Source organism: Saimiri boliviensis, chromosome 19 (assembly GCF_048565385.1).
Source record: "Saimiri boliviensis isolate mSaiBol1 chromosome 19, mSaiBol1.pri, whole genome shotgun sequence".
Taxonomy (NCBI): Eukaryota; Metazoa; Chordata; class Mammalia; order Primates; family Cebidae; genus Saimiri; species Saimiri boliviensis.
In genome coordinates, this window is record NC_133467.1 from 34,190,452 (window position 1) to 34,208,415 (window position 17,964).

The window sequence follows — 17,964 nt, forward strand, 5'->3', positions numbered from 1 at the left end:
GAGGCCTGGAAATGAAGTTCCAATTCTTCTAGTAGAAAGAGGGGATCTGAGAAGGCCTTTGGGGACAGGTCTGGGCAGCCTTAGGATATCTTTTTGCTCTCCTTAGAGCTCAGGAAAATCCTCCTTCCCAGGACCATCTCAGCACGGATGCATGTGTCATCTACGGGCTCTACAGGGCTTGAGGCCAGCCAGGCTGAGCCAGGCAACCAAGTGGCTGAAATTTAATCCCAGTGGTGGTTCAGATGCAACCACAGTTCTTGCCTCAGGGAAACCTGGCTGTGACCAGAGAATGTGGAGAAAGTGACCTTCCTTACCACCTCTCCTCATGACCAGAAGTGTTGGCACTCATTTCGGCGCCCTGGGGGAGTCCATCCTTGACTGAGGCCAGCAGCACTTGGGTCTGGACAAGGGCTGGTACCAGACAGTCTGTTCCAAGAGGCAGATCCCTGGTGGGAGACCAGACATGGTGAGAGAACAGACAGCTGCTGTTGCGAACATGAGGACTCTGGTATCACTGGCACTGAAGTCAAATTCCTGTTTTGTCAGTTGCAGTAGCAAACCTCGGAAAGGGCCCAGTTCCTCTGAAACTCTCACTTCTGAACAACAGGCTAATAATATCTATTGCACTGGGCAATATCTACTGTACCTGGACTGGGCAAGGGACACCCCTGGCCCATGACTTGGGCTCAGCAAAATCTAGTTCTTTTCCTTTGCCAATCACACACACACATGCACGAACACGTGGCAATCTAATCTGCTCAGATACCCTGGCCAGGAGGACAGGAGGTCAGAGGACCACTCCCCTGTGAATGGGATGGAGGGCTCATTATTTGGGAGTGGAGTTCTTTCCAGAGGATTTCTCAGGGGAGGAAATGGGCACCTCTCTGAGGTGCTTTTCCAACATTTCCAGCTGGGAAAATTTATACTGAAGCCTAACCTGCAGTTTGAACTGGCGATTGCTGATCAGGGACTCTCTTTACAATTATGGACCCTTGGCCATAAGCATCTTCCCCTGTTTCTAGTCACCTTCTGAGAGGAGGCAAGAACCAAGACCTCCCTCTGCCTAGCCCCTCCAGATCTCAGAAAGAGAGCCCCAGGGACTGGCTGAAGGCTTGCAGAATCAATGGCAGCAGGAAGAATAAAAGCCAGATTTCAAGAAGAACCTCCTGTCTCAGTAATAGGAGAAACATTTCTCCGGTAACCTTGAGTATCTTCTGAACAAGGAAACGGAGACCCAAAGAGGTCCAGCAACTGTCCAGAGTCACACAGCATGGACTTGTCTGAGCCAGGACCAAAACCCAAGTCTCCTGACTCCCAGGCCAGGGTTCCTGCCAGGGCTCCCCAGATGTCGACTGGGGGAGGGAGAAGGAGGGAGGGAGAGTGTGGGCAGCTCTCCTCCCTCGCCCACGTGCTGTCCAGCTGGCTGCCTCCCAGTCTCCTGGGCCCTGGGGAGTTTTCCAGCCTCTCTGGATGAGAACAATCAATCTCCTGCCTCCACCAGCCCCCCAGTATCCCCCATCCATGCCAAAGCCGAGGCCATGACCCAAGTTGAGAAAAGAGAATCTCCCTTCCATGCTCCTGCACCCTGAGTTCCCCCATCTCCAGCATTAGCCCTGGGCCTTCCTCACTGGATTCCATTCCACAGTGGCCACTAGGAGAGCCTGTCCTTCCACCCTCCTTCAACACCTGCCCCCTTTCTCCCAAACTTGGAGTGGGGGCCTAGGCAGCTGAGCTCCTCTCCGAGGCCCTGCACAGGCATCTGGGTCCTGTGCCACGGGCATGTGGGAGTAGGACTGAAGAGGGGGGTGTGGGCCTGAATGCTGGCACAGCTGTGCTCAGAGAATGGGGGCTTTGATAGCTTCTGAAAGAGGCCAGGAAGCACAAGACCCCAGCCCAGGGAGGAGGGGGTTGGGACAGAAATGGCTAGCATGGCTCTGAGGGCTCCCGCAGCCGCAGACAGGGAGTGTGCAGTGGGCGGGGAGTGGGGCAGTAGGGAGACAGCAATGGGACCTACAGCATCATCAGAGACCTCCCCCTGCAGCACTAGCAGGAGCCAGCTGTCCCTGTGAACTAACTGGTCAGACCCTCGCTTTGAGGATTGCAAACCCATGTGTTCAGAGGAGACCGTCAGTGTGTTCCATAAAGAATAGCCAGAGAGGCCTGGCGTGGTGGCTCTTACCTGTAATCCCAGCACTTTGGGAAGCCAAAGCAGGCAGATCACAAGGTCAGGAGTTCGAGACTAGCTTGGCCAGCATAGTGAAATCCCATCCCTACTGAAAATACACAAATTGGCCGGGCATGGTAGCACGTGCCTGTAGTCCCAGTTACTGGGGAGGCTGAGGCAGGAGAATTGCTTGAACTTAGGAGGCGGAGGTTGCAGTGAGTCAAGACCACTCCATTGCACTCCAGCCTGGGTGACAAAGTGAGACTCTGTCTCAAAAAAAAAAAAAAAAAAAGAAAGAAAAAAGAATAGCCAGAGGAACTGGGAACTGGAGGGCTGGAGCCTGAGTACATCTGAATCCACCTCTTGAGGTCCCACTGGAAGGCCGCCTGCTGCACCTCTCCCAGCTTCCTATGGGGAAGGACCACTCACCTCTCTGTGATGTTGGGGCAGGTGCTAATCTCTCTGTGCTTCAGTTTCCTCACCTGTAAAATGCCAATAACCCCTTGTTGTATGGTTTTGATGTTGGAACCATGTAAATGTTTTATATAATTAAAACACAAAATCAATTAGAGTTTACATTCATTTTAGGTCGAATTAAAAAGAAGAAAAATAAAGCAATCCCTACTAATATAAAACAAATTGTAACAAATGTACCTAACTGTATATGAAGTTGGAGCAAAGCCACATAGAATAATTTTCTTTCGGCTGGGCTCAGTGCTGTAATCCCAGCACTTAGGGAGGCAGAGGTGGGTGGATCACCTGAGGTCAGGAGTTTGAGATCAGCCTGGTCAACAAGGTGAAACCCCATCTCTACTAAAAATACAAAAATTAGCTGTGCATGGTGGTGCACGCCTGCAATCTCAGCTACTTGAGCAGCTGAGGCACCAGGATCGCTTGAACCTGGGAGGGAGAGGACGCAGTAAGCCAAGATTGTACCACTGCACTCCAGTCTGGGCGACAGAGTGAGACTCTGTCTCAAAAAAAAAATTTTTTTTTCAAGTGATTATGAAAGTCAGCATTTTGATTATATGTCTCCAACTCTCAAAGGGCAAAGGGAGCCATGGATAAATTTTAATGTTGGCAGTATTAGTTTGAACATTATTATAACACCCAGTCTACCATAATAAAGCAAATTAGTTATACATATATATATATATATATATATATATATATATTTTTTTTTTTTTTTTTTTTTTTTTTTGAGACGGAGTTTCGCTCTTGTTACCCAGGCTGGAGTGCAATGGCGCGATCTCGGCTCACCGCAACCTCTGCCTCCTGGGTTCAAGCAATTCTCCTGCCTCAGCCTCCTGAGTAGCTGGGATTACAGGCACGCGCCACCATGCCCAGCTAATTTTTTTGTATTTTTAGTAGAGACGGGGTTTCACCATGTTGACCAGGATGGTCTCGATCTCTCGACCTCGTGATCCACCCACCTCGGCCTCCCAAAGTGCTGGGATTACAGGCTCGAGCCACCACGCCCAGCACTAATTAGTTATATTAATAGTGTTAGAAACCAAGATTTTGACTATAAGAGAAGGAGAGTTATGTAAAAACTGCTAATTTTTTTGAGACAGTCTCTTTCTGTGGCCCAGGCTGGAGTACAGTGGTGTGATCTAGGTTCACTGCAACCTCTGCCTCCCGGGTTCAAGCGATTCTCCTGCCTCAGACTCTGAAGTAGCTGGAAATGCAGGAGCATACCACCATCCCTGGCTAATTTTTTTTTTTTTTTTTTTTTTTTTTTTTTTTTTTTTTTTTTGGAGACAGAGTCTCACTCTGTCACCAGGCGCCAGGCTAGAGTGCAGTGGCACAATCTCGCTCACTGCAACTTCCGCCTCCTGGGTTCAAGCAATTCTCCTGCCTCAGCCTCCCAAGGAGTTGGGACTACAGGCACACGCCACCATGCCCAGCTAATTTTTTTTTTTTTTTTTTTTTTTTTTTGAGACGGAGTTTCACTCTTGTTACCCAGGCTGGAGTGCAATGGCACGATCTCGGCTCACCGCATCCTCCGCCTCCTGGGTTCAGGCAATTCTCCTGCCTCAGCCTCCTGAGTAGCTGGGATTACAGGCACGCGCCACCATGCCCAGCTAATTTTTTGTATTTTTTAGTAGAGACGGGGTTTCACCATGTTGACCAGGATGGTCTCGATCTCTTGACCTCGTGATCCACCCGCCTCAGCCTCCCAAAGTGCTGGGATTACAGGCTTGAGCCACTGCACCTGGCCGGTTCTAACCTCTTGAAAGACTGAGGCAGGAGGATCACTTCAGCTGGAGTATGAGGCTGCAGTGAGCTAGGACAGTGACACTGCACTCCAGCCTGAGTGACAGAGCAAGACCTTGTCTCTCTAAAAAAAGAAGGAGGAGGAGGAGGAGGAGGAGGAGGAGAAGAAGAGGAAGAAGAAGAGAGAGAAAATAAGGAATTTATAGTTGTAAAACTCAGGTCGGCCGAGCGCAGTGGCTCACACCTGTAATCCTAGCACTTTGGGAGGCCAAGGTGGGTGGATCACCTGAGCTCAGGAGTTCAAGACTAGCCTGTCCATCATAGTGAAACCCCATCTTAAAAAAAATAATAAATAAAAATAAAATAAAATAAAACTCAGGTCAGTTCAGGGTCATTTAAAAAAGACCCAGTAACCAACTTAAGAAGACTCCTACTGGCCAAAGATGAAACAGTTTCAGCATTAAAATGACTAATGACTGTAGGAGATTGAAACACATCAAACACATGATAAGTCCGTGAGTTCATAATGATACCAAAAAATAAAATCACTGGTCACCTTTGGACATTGATAGGGCTCCGATTCCAGGTTTTGAAAATTAATAGGGAATAGCAGATCTTGTTGGTGCCCTGACCCATATTCCCTTAGCACTCAACAAGCCAAAGACTGCTTGCTGAGGACATTTTTGTCTGTGAAGGAATGCCTGGTCTAAGTGCACAGCACCAGAGGGTTAATGCTCCTGGGACCAGCTCTCAACAAGTGACAGATGAGGAGTTGGTGAATTATTATTATCATTCTGAGACGGAGTCTCACTCTGTCGCCCAGGCTGGAGTGCAGTGGCATGATCTCGGCTCCGCAACTCAGCCTCCCGGGTTCAAGCGATTCTCCTGCTTCAGCCTCCCCAGTAGCTGGGATTACAGGCACATGTTACCATGCCTGGCTAATTTTTATATTTTTAATAGATACGGAGTTTCACCATGTTGGCCAGGCTAGTCTTGAACTCCTGACCTCAGGTGATCTGCCCACCTCAGCCTCCCAAAGTGTTGAGATTACAGGCGTGAGCCACGGCACATGGCTGGAATTGGTAAATTAAAACCCCAGTCTCCAGCCGGACGCGGTGGCTCACGCCCGTAATCCCAGCACTTTGGGAGCCCAAGGCAGGTAGATCACGAGGTCAAGAGATCGAGACCATCCTGGTGAACATGATGAAACCCCATCGCTATTAAAAATACAAAAAATTAGCTGGGCATGGTGGCGCGTGCCTGTAATCCCAGTTACTCAGGAGGCTGAGGCAGGAGAATTGCCTGAACCCAGGAGGCGGAGGTTGCGGTGAGCCGAGATTGCGCTATTGCACTCCAGCCTGGGTAACGAGTGAAACTCCATCTCAAAAAACAAACAAACAAACAAACAAAAAAACCTGATTTGGGACTTCTGGCAGGTAGAGAATAAATGTCTCTATGGTAAGATAATAAATGTCTGTTGTTTTAAACAAAAAAATTTGTTGTTGGCCGGGCGCGGTGGCTCAAGCCTGTAATCCCAGCACTTTGGGAGGCCGAGGCGGGTGGATCACAAGGTCGAGAGATCGAGACCATCCTGGTCAACATGGTGAAACCCCGTCTCTACTAAAAATACAAAAAATTAGCTGGGCATGGTGGCACGTGCCTGTAATCCCAGCTACTCAGGAGGCTGAGGCAGGAGAATTGCCGGAACCCAGGAGGCGGAGGTTGTGGTGAGCCGAGATCGTGCCATTGCACTCCAGCCTGGGTAACAAGAGCGAAACTCCGTCTCAAAAAAAAAAAAAAAAATTTGTTGTAATTTGTTACAGCAGAAACTAATACAATGGAGAACCTTATAATGAATGGATTGACAGTCCCTGAATCTAATTAATCTCAACATGATTGAAAGTAGATCAAGGGCAGGGCGTGGTGGCTCACATCTGTAATCCCAACATTTTGGGAGGCCAAGGTAGGAAGATCTCCTTTGTGTGTGTGTGCTCCCCTCCCCCTGCCCGGCAGGAAGATCTTTTGAGGCCAGGAGCTTGAGACCAGCCTGGGCAACATGGTGAAACCTCGTTTCTACAAAAAAAATTACAAAAACTAGCTGGGTGTGGTGGCGCACGCCTGTCATCCCAGCTACTCAGGAGGCTGAAGCAGGAGGATCACTTGAGCCGGGGAGGCAAAGGTTGCAGTGAACTGAGATTGTGCCCCTGCACTCCAGCCTGGGTGACAGAGCAAGACTCAGTCTCAAAAAACAAACAAAAGAAAGTAGAACAACTAGTCACCAGGTGCCTCCTGGTGTGATGAAAGAGAAAGTATGCAATATCACTTATGAACTGTTCCTAGAAAACAGTGAGTGTGAATTTATTTATTTATTTAGAGATGGAGTCTCACTCAGATGCCCAGGCTAGAGTACAGTGGTGCAATCTCAGCTTACTGAAATGTCTGCCTCCTGGGTTCCAGCGATTTTCCTGCGTCAGTCCCCCAAGTAGCTGGCATTACAGGACTCACACCACCACACCTGGCTAAATTTTTGAATTTTCAGTAGAGATGGGGTTTCACTAAGTTGGCCAGGCTGATCTCGAACTCCTGACCTCAGGTGATCTGCCTACCTTGGCTTCTCAAAGTGCTGGGATTACAGGCATGCGCCACTGTGTCTGGCTTGAATTTAATCAAACTTCTAAATATAATCACAGGGGACAAAGAAACATGATAAATGACATTTGCAAGGATAGACTCAGCCAAACCCAGAATGTGGGAAACTTGACAGGAAAAAAATGACCTAGTTTCTTAAACAAACAAAATGGCATAGATAAAATGAAGGGGACAGAAGTATTATAGCTTAACAGAGACAGAAAGAAATTACTCAGGAGGATAACTTGAATGCAGGAATTAAAGTCTAGCCTGGGCAACGTAGTGAAACCTTGTCTTAAAAAAAAAAAAAAAAAAAAAAAAAAAACCAGGCTGGGCATGGTGGCTCATGCCTGTAATCCCAGCACTTTGGGAGGCCAAGGTGGGTGGATCACAAGGTCAGGAGTTCAAGACCCGACTGGCCAATATTGTGAAACCTTGTCTCTACTAAAAATACAGAAATTAGCCAGGTGTGGTGGCAGATGCCTATAATTCCAGCTACTCGGAAGGCTGAGGCAGGCAGGAGAATCACTTGAACGCAGGAAGTGGAGGCTGTGGTGAGCCAAGATGATGCCACTGCACTCCAGCCTGATGACAGAGAGAGACTCATTCTCCAAAAAAAGAAAAGAAAAGAAAAGAAAAGCATCAATTAACCCCTTCATCCCCCAAATTAACCAATTGCAATGTTGTAGACCTTAGCTGGATTCTAGTTTGAGCAAATCAACTATAAAATTTTATTGTTTGGCTATTCAGAGAAAAATAATCATTTAAATAAAAATTAGTTTAATTTTTGGGAGGAAGTGTGATAATGGAATTACGGTTATTTTTAGAAGTCATTATTAGAAACGCATATTGAGTCTTACAGGTGAAATGATAGACTATCTGGGATTTACTTTCAAATACTCCAGCAAAAGCCATCATGACTAAGAGAACCCAGGAAAAAAGAAGGGCAGAATTTTGATGATGGTCAACCAGGTGATGGAGTAGTTCATCATACTATTCTCAATACTTTTGTGTATGTTTGAAGTTTTCTATAATAAGAAAGAGTGGTGATAGCAACATGCAGAGTAGTTGTAGGAATGAGTGATGTTGCAGTTTTATAGTTGAAGAAATGGAGATTTGCAGCAAATGGAAAGCTCCTCTCCTGGCCTTTTTGACTTTTTTTTTTTTTTTTACACAGGGTCCCGCTCTGTCACCAGGCTGGAGTGCAGTGGTGTGATCTCAGCTTACTGCAGCCTTGACCAACCTCCCTGGCTCAAGCGATCTTCCCACCTCAGCCTCCCAAGTAGCTGGGACAACAGGCGTGTGCCACCAAGCCCAGTTAATTTTTGTATTTTTTGTAGAGGTGAGGTTTTGCCGTGTTGCCTAGGCTGGTCCCAAACTCCCGGGCTCAAGTGATCCACCCGCCTTGGCCTCCCAAAGTGCTGGGATCACAGGCGTGAGCCACCACGCTTGCCCCATGGCCATTTCTCGTATGGTCTCTTGCCCTTGGGCTGAAGACATTACACTGAAGAAAAGCCATCCTCCTGCTGGCTGAGCTGCTGGGATCTTAGCTTTCTGGGGCTCTGACTTCATCATAGGCCATAGCTTAGAAAACCCTGGAAAGGGGTAGATGGATGGGTGACTACCAATATGTCCCAGAGTCTAGACCGCTCTCCTTGGTGCTTGTGGTGGGCACTGATGCTGTTATCAAAAATTTCCAGTTTCTCTATTTCTAGGCCAAAGAAGGATTGCTCTTTCTTGCCCCCTTGTGGTTGGGTAGAGCCATGTGATTAGTTCTGGCAAATGAGTTGTGAACTGAAGGGACAGGTGTCACTTCTGGGTGGGAGCTGTTAATTGCGTTTGTGAAACCCTGCAAGGCTCTTTTTATTTCTTCCTTCTGATGTGGTGATTGACAGTATTCGAGATGGTGGCTGCTCTATCCGCCTGTGTTCCTGAATCACAAAAATAAGAACTCCCTTCTTGACCACGATGCACATGTAGCCTGAGTGAGAAATAAACCTTATTTATTTATTTAGAGACTGACTCTAGCCCTGTTGTCCAGGCTGGAGTGCATGGTGTGATCTCGGCTCACTGCAACCTCCACCTCCCGGGTTCAAGCAATTCTCCTGCCTCAACCTCCCGAGTAGCTGGGATTACAGGCACCTGTCAACATGCCCAGCTAATTTTTGTATTTTTAAAGTAGAGAAGGGGTTTCACCATGTTGGTCAGGCTGGTCTTGAACTCCTGACCTCAAATGATCCACCCACTTCAGCCTCCCACAGTGATGGAATTATAGGTGTAAGCCACTCTGCCCACCTGACTTTCCTATCTTTGATAGTAGTCCCTGCAAACCCTTCTGGGAGGTCTGCAGGCTGCACATTTTGAAACGTTTAGGTCATATTACATTTGTTATCTGAGATTTGGGATTTATGGCACTATATTAGTCAAGATCAGATAGATGATTATTCTGATAATAATCTATCTGATCTTGACTAATATAGTGCCATACAACAACCAGTCCTCCAGGCTGCCTGGTAAGAAGCTTAAAAATTACTGTTGTTGCCATATTACCATCATCACAATAATTATTAATTATTATACGTACCACTTGAGTGCCCATTATGTGTACCAGACATGTACTGCCCAGTACATGCAATGCCTCAACTGATTGTAATCACAAAAGACAAAAATGATTATCCCACACCAAGATGAGAAAACCAAGGTTTAGGAAATGGCACAAATACCTCATTTGCTGCATGATGGTTATTGAAGATGGTGTTGATTCTATCATTCTCTGCAGAGAAGGGGTTTCACTGTATTGGCCAGGCTGGTCTCTTTAGCAATTATAGCAAGAACCCCCTTGGAAATCAATTTTGCAACATATATCAAGCACCATTAGAGTGTTCATACCCTTTGCCCCATTCATTACTATTATCTAGCTCAGGCTTTTTCTAGTATAGTTAGAAACTAATGTATATACACACCAATCTATATGTGAAAGTGAATTAATAACATTAGAACTTGTCTCTTGAATTGCTAGAATGTTTCCCGTAGCCACGGTGGAGAATGTTACTTGTCCGTTTCCCCCTTTGCCTTGGTGGTCCTGGTGTTTGGTGTTTGCCTCCTCCTTCCGCAGGGTTAATTTCCTGTCAATTCTAACAACAGTATCACTTTTCTATCTTTAATAGTAGTCCCCGCATACGCTTCAGGAAGGTCTGCAGGCTGCTGCACATTTTGAAATATGTTTGTCTATTTGTTATCTGGGGCACATAGGGTAGGCCTGGGGGCATGGGGCGCCCCTGGCAAGTTTGAACTAATCTTAGGTGCGTGTGCAGCGCCCCCGCGTGGCGCCTGGCGCCTGGTGCAACAACATCCTGGGTTCTCCCGCGTGGGTTCGGGCCAGGCGCCCACGAGGTCTTCACCTCTCCCTCTCCCTTGGCCTGTGGGTGCCCTCCGGCCGCACTCCTGCTCTTCCACTGACCCATCCCGTAACGGCAACAGCCCCGTCCCTTTCTCTGTCTTAGGCGCTCAGTGGCCACGCAGGGTCCCGGGTCATCAGCCCAGGCACGCACACACGCAGACTCACACATCCACGCCTCTCAGCGCTTACAGCTCCGTCCAACACAAAGGGTCCCCAGGTTATTTTATTGCCGTTAATACCCCCGGCCTCCCCTCCCGCCCAACGGCGGCTGAGCCCACTGCGGGGGCTCGCGAACCTCAGCGGGTCCGAGGGTCACCGCCGCACCTCTCCGCCGAGGGCGCACCCGCCTCCCCTCCCCGTCGCCTGGCCAGCCGGAGTCCGGGGCCCGCAGCACCCGCTGGAAAGGCAGGTCTGGAGAGGCTTCTCCCGGTCTGGAGCTCCGAAAAGGGGTGTCGAGCGAACCCAGTTACGACTCCCACGCTTTGTCGCGAGCGCTGGAGAGGACACGGTGACACTAATTCTCGGCGTAGCAGTAGGTCCCGTAGGCTGCCTGCTGGGGCCTGGGGAAGCCGAAGCTGCGCACTCCGGGATCCGGGAGCCCCCCGCAGCGCGGCCGCGGCGTGGTGATGGGGAAGCGCACGCTGCCGTCAGCCAGCCAGCCGCCGTCGCACTGGTCTAGCCCCGAGAACTTCCAGGCTGCGTAGAGGTGCCCGACCTTGGCCACCACGGCGCCGCGTCGCCGGCACGCAGCGTGGGCTTCAGACAGCGTCAGCCGCCCGGGCACGAAGAACACTTGGCCTAGGGACCACAGCGGGTCACCGACCGAGAGCACGGTGGGCGGGGCGGGGCAGGGAGACTGACTCCCAGGCGGTAGAGTTGGGGCGCCGGCCGCCGAGGGGCGGGATCGGGCTTGGGTACCAGCAGCAGGGGGATCGAGGCAGAAGTGCCGGAAGGGTTTGGAGAGGTGGTCTGGAACCTGGGCGGGAGCGCGGGCGGATGGAGGGGCGGTGCCTTGGAGGGACCCGGAGACCCTGCCCTAATCTCACGTGGAGGTCCACTCCCCGCCCCCCACACTTTTCAGACCCCGCCCCAAGACCCTGTCTTCGCCCCTCCCCTCACCCGCCAGCACCGAGGTGAAGCAGAAGGCGTCGTAGCGGTCGCGCATCAGGTCGCGGGGCCCGTAGCTGCGGATCCCGGGCCTGCCTCGGCCGCCGCACGGAGCGCGCGCGGTGAGCACAGGGTAGCGCACGGAGCCCTCGAGCAGCCAGCCGGCGTTACACCAGTCCAGACCCTCGGTCCACGCTGGCGGGAGACGGCGGGGGTCGGGGATGAGAGGCGTTCCAGGCAGGAGCCAGACTGAGCTCGCCTGGCGCTCTCTGTCGGGCCCCTGCGACAGCTCGGCGGGGCCTGGGCGGTGCTGGGTTCGGCCGCTCACCTTGGTAGAGCTGGGAGTAGGTGGCCAGGCGTCCGTCCTGCTCCTCGCACGCCTGCTTCGCCTCGTAGTAATTGAACTGGTACCGTCCCCGGCTGGGTTGGTACGGAAACACGACACCTAGGGGGTGGCGGGGAGGCTGGGGGGGCGGCCAGCAGACGATGGTGGAGGGGGAGGAAGGGTGGTGCGGCCTGGGCGAGGGAGCTGGGGTTCCCGGGGGTGCGAGGGAGATACTGGGAAGGAGCCCTGGGAGACCCCAGGCGAGGCGGCCCCGCCTGCTAGAGAGGAATGGGGCGGGAGCGGAAGGGCCTCACCCTCCAGGCTCAGGGTCAGCGCCACGCTCTCGTCCTCAATGCCGTTGATGAGCTCGCAGCGGTACCGGCCCTCGTCCTCCAGGCGCACGCCCGCGATGACCAGGGAAGCGTCTAGCCGATGCCCCCTCCGCATCCTGGCGCGCCCTCCCAGGGGCCCGTACCCCCGGGCTTGCAGTCCGTTGGTGACCAGGATCAGCGTTTCCCGGAGCTCCCCGGGCTCCACCTTGCTCCAGCGCACCTTGTAGCTGGGAGGCGAGGTGCCCAGGACGCAGGGCAGCGTGGCCGTGGCCCCACGATGAGAGTGAATGACCTCGTGGATGGGGGGCAGGAGGTAGTGGGGGCCGGGGTGGGATGCTGAGCAGAGGGGGCCACAGTGGCAGGAACCCCTTGATCCTCACTGCCCCAAGTGCCCATCAGACCCTGCTCCCCAAATGCTTTCTCCAGAGCCCCCCAACCCTCTCCTCCATTGCCTTCTCAGCAATGACTTTCACTCCATGGGTACCTGTAACAGCTGCCCTTTCCCCTTTCCCCACCCTTGCAGTCTCCGCAAGCCTTCCTCAGAGTCTGGCCTGGGCTGGGGTCTTACCTGGGTCTCCTTGGGCTTTATGGAAGACGGTGAAGGCCCAAAGGAGTAGAAAACAGCAGAGCGCGGGGAGGGTGAGCCAGCCTGGCATGATGGAGAGTTAGCCAGGCACTGTCTGCAGGGCAGGAAGGATGGGAAGTTCTCAGGACTGAGGCAAAAGGGTGGGGAAGAGCAGGGTTGGGGGTGAACTCCCATCAGAGATTCCTAGAAGGGACTGTCAAGCTGGAAGCCACTGGGGCAGAGAAAAGGGGTTAGTGACAGAAGGACGCTAATGAGGGGAGGAAGACAGTAGCAACCCCCTTCCTCGCCCTCTCTTCCTCTCTCACATCCTCTCAGCCTGCAGGTACTAATTTAGCATCTCCTCTACCTGTCCCCCTCATCACAAGTGCTACTTCCCAAGCTTGCCATCTGGACTGCCAGCTCCTCTCTAGCCTCTCCCAGCACCCATCCTCCATCTTGAAGCCCGAGTCAAAATGATCTTGTCACTCTGCTGCCTTTTTTTTTTTTTTAGATCGAGTCTCGCTCCGTGGTCCAGGCTGGAGTGCAGTGGCATGATCATGGCTCACTGCAGGCCCTAACTTCTAGGCCCAGGTGATCCTCCCACCTCAGCCTCCTGAGTAGCTGGGAATACACACGTGCGCCGCCACACCCAGCTGATTTTTTCTTTTTAAGTTTTTAGTAGAGACAAGGTCCTGCTGTGTTGGCAAGGCTGGTGCTAGGATTACAGCAGGTGTGAGTCACTGTACCTGGCCTTTTCATTCTCCTGTTTGAAAGTGACTTCTGGCCGGGCGCGGTGGCTCAAACCTGTAATCCCAGCACTTTGGGAGGCCGAGGCGGGTGGATCACGAGGTCAAGAGATCGAGACCATCCTGGTCAACATGGTGAAACCCCGTCTCTACTAAAAATACAAAAAATTAGCTGGGCATGGTGGCGTGTGCCTGTAATCCCAGCTACTCAGGAGGCTGAGGCAGGAGAATTGCCTGAACCCAGGAGGCGGAGGTTGCGGTGAGCCAAGATCGCGCCATTGCACTCCAGCCTGGGTAACAAGAGCGAAAACTCCGTCTCAAAAAAAAAAAAAAAAAAAAAAAAAAAAAGTGACTTCTGATTGCCCCGAGGATAAAATCCAATCTCACAACCACAGCTTCCAAGGCTGTCTATAATCTAGTTGCTCCGTGCACCTCCAGCCTGGCCCCACCTCGCCTCTTACCATGTTGGCCTCTGCACTGTGCCCCAGACATGCTGGACTTCCGGCAGTTTCCCACACAGTCCAAGTTTGCACTCACTTCCCTTCCTTTGTGCCCGTCTTGGTTACACAGGCCTCACCTGCTTTAGGAAACCTTTCCTCACCCCCAGTTTGCTACACTGTAGAGTGCACTGTCATCTGCTGAACTGGGGACTTTTTTTTTTTGAGACAGGATTTCACTCTGACACCCAGACTGGAGTGCAGTGGCATGATCACGGCTCACTGCAGCCTCCCCCTCCCAGGCTCAAGCCATCCTCCCACCTCAGCCTCCTGAGTAGCTGGGACTACTGGCACACACCACCACACCCCACTAATTTTTTTTCTTTTGTATTTTTTGTAGAGGTGGAGTTTCGACATGTTGCCCAGGCTGGTCTTTTTTTTTTTTTTTTTTTTTTGAGACGGAGTTTCGCTCTTGTTACCCAGGCTGGAGTGCAATGGCACGATCTCGGCTCACCGCAACCTCCGCCTCCTGGGTTCAGGCAATTCTCCTGCCTCAGCCTCCTGAGTAGCTGGGATTATAGGCACGCGCCACCATGCCCAGCTAATTTTTTGTATTTTTAGTAGAGACGGGGTTTCACCATGTTGACCAGGTTGGTCTCGATATCTCGACCTTGTGATCCACCCGCCTCGGCCTCCCAAAGTGCTGGGATTACAGGCTTGAGCCACCGCGCCCGGCCACCCCAGGCTGGTCTTAACTCCCGGGTCAAGTAATCCTTCTGCCTTGGCCTCCCGGAATGCTGGGATTACAAGCCTGAGCCACCGCACCCAGCCAGCACGTTTTGTCTTACAAGTACTCTTACTAGCACCTAAATTTAACAGTGTGAATTTGAATTATATGCATATGCATATATAGACTATATCAAGGAGGTTTTCCAGAAACTATGAAGTTAAAAAATATAAAATTATAAAGTTTTTTTAAAAAACTACTTTAAATGCAGTTATCTATTTCAGTACGGTAGTTGATGCCCCCTCCTCTTTATTTATTTATTTATTTATTTATTAAGAGACAGGATCTTACTATGTTGCCCAGGTTGGCCTCCAACTCCTGGGCTCAAGCAGTCCTCCCACCTCAGCCTCCCAAGTAGCTGGAACTACAGGTCTGAGTCACTGCATCCAGCTCCTCCTTTATTGTATCATTCTTATCACCTTGACCTTTAAAAAAAAAAATGAACTGGGTCGGGCACAGTGGCTCATCCCTGTAATCCCAACACTTTGGAAGGCCGAGGCGGGTGGATGACTTGAAGTCAGGAGTTCAAGACCAGCGTGGCCAACATGGTGAAACCCCATCTCTACTAAAAATGAAAAATGTAGCTGGGCTTGGTGGCATGCACCTGTAATCACAGCTACTCAGGAGGCTGAGGCAGGAGAATCGTTTGAACCCAGGAGGTGGAGGCTGCAGTGAGCCAAGATCTTCCCACTGCATTCCTGCCTGGCGGGCAGAGCAAGACCCTGTCTCCAAGAAAATAAAAAAATTGACGGAAGACTTCTTTACTTCACTGCATTTATTTTCCAAATCTGGCTCCTCTATTTCCTAATTGCATGACTATGCATAAGTTACTTATCCTGCATAAGTTACTTAACCTCTCTCTGCCTCAGGGTCCTCATAAGTGAAATGTGGGGAATAATAGCACACCTACCTCACTGAGTAGTTGTGAGGATTAAATGAAGTGAGACATGCAAAATGCTTGAAATAGTGTCTGGAATGTAATAAGTGCTCTGTATGTGTTAGCTGTTATCTCCAGTTCCCAGCATAGTTTCTGGCATATAGTAGGTGCTAAGTAAGTGTGTGTGGTTTAATGAATGAACTTACATTAAAGACTCATGGGAAGACAGGATGGGGAATGGAGAGAGGGAAGAAGCACCCAGAGTCTCACTCTTGTCCCCAAGGCTGGAGTACAACGGCACGATCTCGGCTCACTGCAGCCTCTGCCTCCTAGGTTCAAGCCATTTTCCTGCCTCAGCCTCCCAAGGAGCTGGGATTACAGGTCCCTGCCACCAAGCCTGGCTAATTTTTGCATTTTTAGTAGAGACGGGATTTCACCATTTTGGCCAGGCTGGTCTTGACCTCCTGACCTCAGGTGATCTGCCCACCTCAGCCTCCCGAAGTACTGGGATTACAAGCATGAGCCACCGCGCTCGGCCACATGTTTATTTTTATATTTACTCTTCCCAGCAATCCTCTGAGGCAGAAACAATTATAAATCCCATTGTACACCTGCTGAAACAAAGGTTCACACATTCTAGGAAATGAGGTCACACAGCTAGTAAGAGAAAGGGTTTGCTGGGATTTGAATCCAGATCTGACAGTGAGGCTCGAGCACTTAATCACTGATCTATATTTCTGTATTTCAAAACAGGTGCACATGCTCTTCATACCCCCTAACAGAAAATGAGAGAGTAGTCAGTAGCTCCATTGCCTACCTGGTTTCTTCACAGAGATGGAGGGAGCGGTGCTCAGCAGCTTTTTGCCTTGCTTGAGGAAGGGGTTCTGGAAGAAGCTGTTGCCAGGCTCCTGGGTGTTTCAAGCACCTTAGAATTCTGGGGCTTGAGGACCTGATCAACACAGTTTCTGCTTTTGCACCTTTTTTTTTTTTTTCTTTTGAGACAGAGTTTCGCTCTTGTTACCCAGGCTGGAGTGCAATGGTGCGATCCCGGCTCACCGCAACCTCTGCCTCCTGGGTTCAAACAATTCTCCTGCCTCAGCCTCCCGAGTAGCTGGGACTACAGGCGCACCCCACCATGCTCGGCCAATTTTTTGTGTGATTAGTAGAGGTGGGGTTTCACCATGTTGACCAGGATGGTCTCGATTTCTTGAACTTGTGATCCACCCGCCTCGGTCTCCCAGAGTGCTGGGGTTATAGGCATGAGCCACCGCGCCCGGCCCCTTTTGCATCTTTGAGGAAAAGCTTCTGTCCCGTGCTCAAAGAAGCAGCCAAGGTGCTAAGAACGACCCCCCACCCCCACCAGTCCACTCAACCCTGTTAAGTGACCTGTGTCCAGCCCTGTGACTATATCTGTGAAAAGCACTATTCTGGAACCAGGGGAAGATGCTGGGCTTGGGATGAGGGCTGGGAACCCATGAAGGGGAATGGAATAAAGGGGACAACCCGGGCATGACGACCTGGAAGCATGCAGAAAGTGAGATGCTTCATTGTTTCTCGATGCCTTTAGACCAGAGAGGGGTAGATTGATCATTGGATATGAAGGTGTTGGACTGATGGGGATGGGCATGAACTCTAAATGTGACTCAAAGATCCATAACTGCCAAGCTCCAGCTGCCTCCTTTTCCATATGCACCTCATCAAGCAGCACCCCCATCTCCCCTCGCCCCACAGCAGAGTACTCACCTCTGCCCTCTGGTGCCTGAGTGCGCATTGCCTTTGCGAACGGACTCTCAGGTGGGAACCATCCAGGACTTCCAGCTGCTTCAGGAAACCTGACCTCTTCTGTACAGACCCCTGTCTGTCTGTCTATCCTTTCCTTCTCAGTCCCCACCCCATCGGAAGCACAATTTCCCATTGTCTCTGTCTTTTCCCCTATTGTTGAATAACAGGGCCCCTTTCTTTATTCTGTGGGTAATGGCAATGAAATGTCAACAGCTGGGGATGTGGGATGCAGGACCGGCTGGCACATACCACCGGAAAAGGGCCTGGGTCGGGGGCGGGCTCAGAACAGGAATTGACATCTCCAAGAGGAGAGAATAGGGTGAGGGGCAGACAACGGATGGTGGAAAGGTTGAAATGGAATCTCTCTCAATATTTCAAACTGCAGGGCTCTAAAGAGATTTTGTCTGCGGCCAGGGGAAAGGCTGGGCTCCATGAGGGCAGAAGGAGTGGCTGGCATTGCAATAGGAGAGATGGAGATTAGAGAGGAAGGAGGATTTTTCTGTCCTTGGGGAGAAACACGAGACTTTCTGAGGATAGCAGGACTTTGGAAATCTCTCCAAAACAGAGGTTATCTTATTGCTTCCCTAATTTTCTACC

The 17,964-nt window shown here is 50.8% G+C and overlaps 1 protein-coding gene across 3 annotated transcripts; it reads right to left on the minus strand.

Annotated features, from left to right (window-relative positions):
- Positions 1–10,614: 10,614 nt before the first annotated feature.
- Positions 10,615–17,964, minus strand: HAPLN2 (hyaluronan and proteoglycan link protein 2). 3 transcript variants are annotated; one of them, XM_010348465.3, is made up of 7 exons: positions 17,329–17,964; positions 16,403–16,534; positions 12,742–12,853; positions 12,156–12,509; positions 11,845–11,961; positions 11,529–11,711; positions 10,615–11,207 (listed from the first exon to the last, which is right to left on the minus strand). In XM_010348465.3, exons 3-7 carry the CDS (start codon positions 12,827–12,829, stop codon positions 10,924–10,926), a joined length of 1,026 nt encoding a protein of 341 aa, XP_010346767.1. In that variant the 5' UTR covers positions 12,830–12,853; positions 16,403–16,534; positions 17,329–17,964; the 3' UTR covers positions 10,615–10,923. The 3 variants fall into 3 exon arrangements, with proteins under 3 accessions (XP_010346767.1, XP_010346768.1, XP_003937896.1); XM_010348466.2 differs by lacking the exons at positions 16,403–16,534; positions 17,329–17,964 and adding an exon at positions 15,000–15,083; XM_003937847.3 differs by lacking the exons at positions 16,403–16,534; positions 17,329–17,964 and adding an exon at positions 13,485–13,586.

Excerpts from the sequence above, each read along its gene's own strand:
- HAPLN2 (XM_010348465.3), bottom strand. The coding sequence starts at position 12,829 with ATGCCAGGCTGGCTCACCCTCCCCGCGCTCTGCTGTTTTCTACTCCTT. Across the intron at positions 12,510-12,741 it reads TAAAGCCCAAGGAGACCCAG|CATCCCACCCCGGCCCCCAC; the intron begins GTAAGACCCCAG and ends CCCTCTGCTCAG. Across the intron at positions 11,962-12,155 it reads GCTGACCCTGAGCCTGGAGG|GTGTCGTGTTTCCGTACCAA; the intron begins GTGAGGCCCTTC and ends GCCACCCCCTAG.